General features: G+C 66.1%; 1 protein-coding gene across 1 annotated transcript; it reads left to right on the top strand.

The window, feature by feature from the left end:
* Window positions 1–325: 325 nt before the first annotated feature.
* On the top strand, window positions 326–3,115 carry COL8A2 (collagen type VIII alpha 2 chain; the record flags this gene model as incomplete). Its single annotated transcript, XM_079696927.1, has 2 exons — window positions 326–582; window positions 1,197–3,115. Exons 1-2 carry the CDS (start codon window positions 339–341, stop codon window positions 3,113–3,115), a joined length of 2,163 nt encoding a protein of 720 aa, XP_079553053.1. The 5' UTR covers window positions 326–338.

Raw genomic sequence — 3,115 nt, 5'->3', positions numbered from 1 at the left:
ATCTCTAGAGAGCTTAGCCCCTGGCTGGCAGAGAGCCAGCCCAGCACATGGTAGTGGGTGTAATCATCAAACAGTTTCTGGCAGAGCTGTGCCAGTGTTAGAGATGCTCTGGAAGGGCATCTAGCTGCCAAGTGAATAGTTAGGGGGAGGCTGTTGTCCAGGGAGGGGTCCTCGGTAGACTTGGGGGGGAGGTGATAGAGAGCTATGGGCAGGATTAGGAGAGGTTTAGTACCTTCTGCAGACTCTGAGACTTTGAGAATTGCTTGTGAATAATATCTAAATTCTGATCTTTTTGTGAGTCCCTGGGCCTGGTGCCAAAGTACCCATGGGCTGGCTTGATGGCCCCTCTCGTTCCTCCCTGCAGCAAGCCCAAGGACGCCATGCGGGGCGCTCTGACGTCCCTGTCTTCGCTGCCGCCGCCACCTCTGCTGCTGCTGTTGCTGGTGCTGGGGTGCGGGCTGAGGGCGGCCGCCAGCGGTGGAGCCGCCGGGGCAGCGGGCTACCCGCCGGTGCAGTACGTGCAGCCCATGCACAAAGGACCCGTGGGGCCGCCCTTCCGCGAGGGCAAGGGCCAATACCTGGGTGAGCACCTCCCCGCCCCGCCTCGGACAGTCCTGACCCCCAACTCCCTGCCTCCCGACCTCCACCAGCTCTTCCCAGGCGCCCCCGCCTCCGGCCACAGCCCCTCAATCCCCACCAAAGACTTTCCCATCTCCACTTTCTTCCTGATGCTGGTCCGGGGCGGGTGCAGAAGTGGGGTGGGGAAGTGGGGTGCCGCTGGCTGGCGGAGATGGTCTTTAGGTAGAGGGAGGGGCGGGAAGGTTTGTGGGGAAGTGGGGCGGGGGGGGCGGGTCGGCTCCGATCGGCTCTAAGGAGGGATGCTGGTGCCACCTGGTGGCCACTCCACCCCGGTCAGGCAGGGATGAGAAGCTCTTAGGGAAGGCCTAGTCTGGGTGGGTTGGGTGCTAAGAGCGCTGGGTGTGGATACCCTGCCGTTCCCAAGGTGCCCACGGAACCTCCTAAATTCCATCTTCCATGAAAGCAGGGAGGGGGGGACCGGGCCTGGTCTTCATGAACAGATACAGAACCTTGTCCCCTCAAGTTGCACCACATGCTAGTATGGGGAGTGGGAAGATGGGTCCCCTGTCCCCACTGTCCAGGCCCCTGACTGTCCCTTCTCTCTCTTTCTCTCTCAGAAATGCCTCTACCGCTGTTGCCAATGGACCTGAAAGGAGAGCCTGGTCCGCCTGGAAAACCCGGGCCGCGGGGTCCCCCTGGCCCTCCTGGCTTCCCAGGAAAACCAGGCACTGGAAAACCAGGGCTACATGGGCAGCCTGGACCCGCTGGCCCCCCTGGCTTCTCCCGGATGGGCAAGGCTGGTCCCCCAGGGATTCCAGGCAAGGTTGGCCCACCAGGGCAGCCGGGGCTTCGGGGGGAGCCAGGGATACGAGGGGACCAGGGCCTCCGGGGTCCCCCAGGGCCCCCTGGCCTACCTGGGCCCTCAGGCATTGCTGTCCCTGGAAAACCAGGCCCCCAGGGGGTGCCAGGGCCCCCAGGATTTGGGGGGGAGCCAGGGCCCCAGGGAGAGCCTGGGCCCCCGGGTGATCGAGGCCTCAAGGGCGAAAATGGAGTGGGCCAACCAGGGCTTCCTGGAGCCCCAGGCCAGGGGGGTGCCCCCGGACCCCCTGGTCTCCCTGGTCCAGCTGGCTTGGGCAAACCAGGTTTGGATGGGTTTCCTGGGGCCCCTGGAGATAAGGGTGAGTCTGGGCCTCCTGGGCTACCAGGACCCAGGGGGGAGCCAGGAGCTTTGGGCCCCAAAGGGCCCCCTGGGCTGGATGGTATGGGGGTACCAGGGCCAGCAGGGGTGCCAGGGCCACAGGGCCCACCAGGGGCCAAAGGGGAGCCAGGCACCCGGGGCCTTCCTGGCCTGATAGGCCCCACTGGCTATGGGATGCCAGGGCTGCCAGGTCCCAAGGGGGACAGGGGCCCAGCTGGGGTCCCGGGGCTCTTGGGGGACAGGGGCGAGCCAGGTGAGGATGGGGAGCCGGGGGAACAGGGACCACAGGGACTTGGGGGCCCCCCTGGACTTCCGGGGTCTGCAGGGCTACCTGGCCGACGTGGGCCCCTGGGGCCTAAGGGAGAGACGGGGCCTGGTGGGCCCCCAGGAGTGCCTGGCATTCGGGGTGACCAGGGCCCTAGTGGCCTGGCTGGGAAACCTGGGCTCCCAGGAGAGAGGGGGCTTCCAGGGGCTCATGGACCTCCTGGACCGACTGGGCCCAAAGGCGAGCCAGGTTTCACGGGCCGCCCTGGAGGACCAGGGGTGGCAGGAGCCCTGGGGCAGAAGGGTGACTTGGGGTTCCCTGGGCAGCCTGGCCTGAGGGGCCCTTCTGGAATCCCAGGACTCCAGGGGCCGGCTGGCCCTATCGGGCCGCAGGGTCTGCCAGGCCTGAAGGGTGAACCAGGCCTGCCGGGGCCCCCTGGAGAGGGGAAAGTGGGGGAACCTGGCATGGCTGGGCCTACAGGGCCACCTGGGGTTCCAGGTTCCCCAGGACTCACGGGCCCTCCTGGGCCTCCCGGACCTCCCGGGCCCCCTGGTGCCCCTGGGGCCTTCGATGAGACTGGCATCGCCGGCCTGCACCCGCCCAATGGCGGCGTGCAGGGAGCTGTGCTGGGCAAGGGGACCAAGCCCCGGTTTGGGCTGGGCGAGCTGTCGGCCCACGCCACGCCCGCCTTCACCGCTGTGCTCACCTCGCCCTTCCCTGCCTCAGGCATGCCTGTGAAGTTTGACCGGACCCTCTACAATGGCCACAGTGGCTACAACCCGGCCACCGGCATCTTCACCTGCCCCGTGGGCGGGGTCTACTACTTTGCTTACCACGTGCACGTCAAGGGCACCAACGTGTGGGTGGCCCTGTACAAGAACAACGTGCCAGCCACCTACACCTATGACGAGTACAAGAAGGGCTACCTGGACCAGGCGTCTGGGGGGGCCGTGCTCCAGCTGCGGCCAAACGACCAGGTCTGGGTGCAGATGCCCTCGGACCAGGCCAATGGCCTCTATTCCACCGAGTACATCCACTCCTCCTTTTCAGGATTCTTGCTGTGCCCCACATAA

Source organism: Hyperoodon ampullatus, assembly GCF_949752795.1.
Source record: "Hyperoodon ampullatus genome assembly, chromosome: 2".
Lineage (NCBI taxonomy): Eukaryota > Metazoa > Chordata > Mammalia > Artiodactyla > Ziphiidae > Hyperoodon > Hyperoodon ampullatus.
This window is presented reverse-complemented; position numbering and strand designations above follow the sequence as displayed.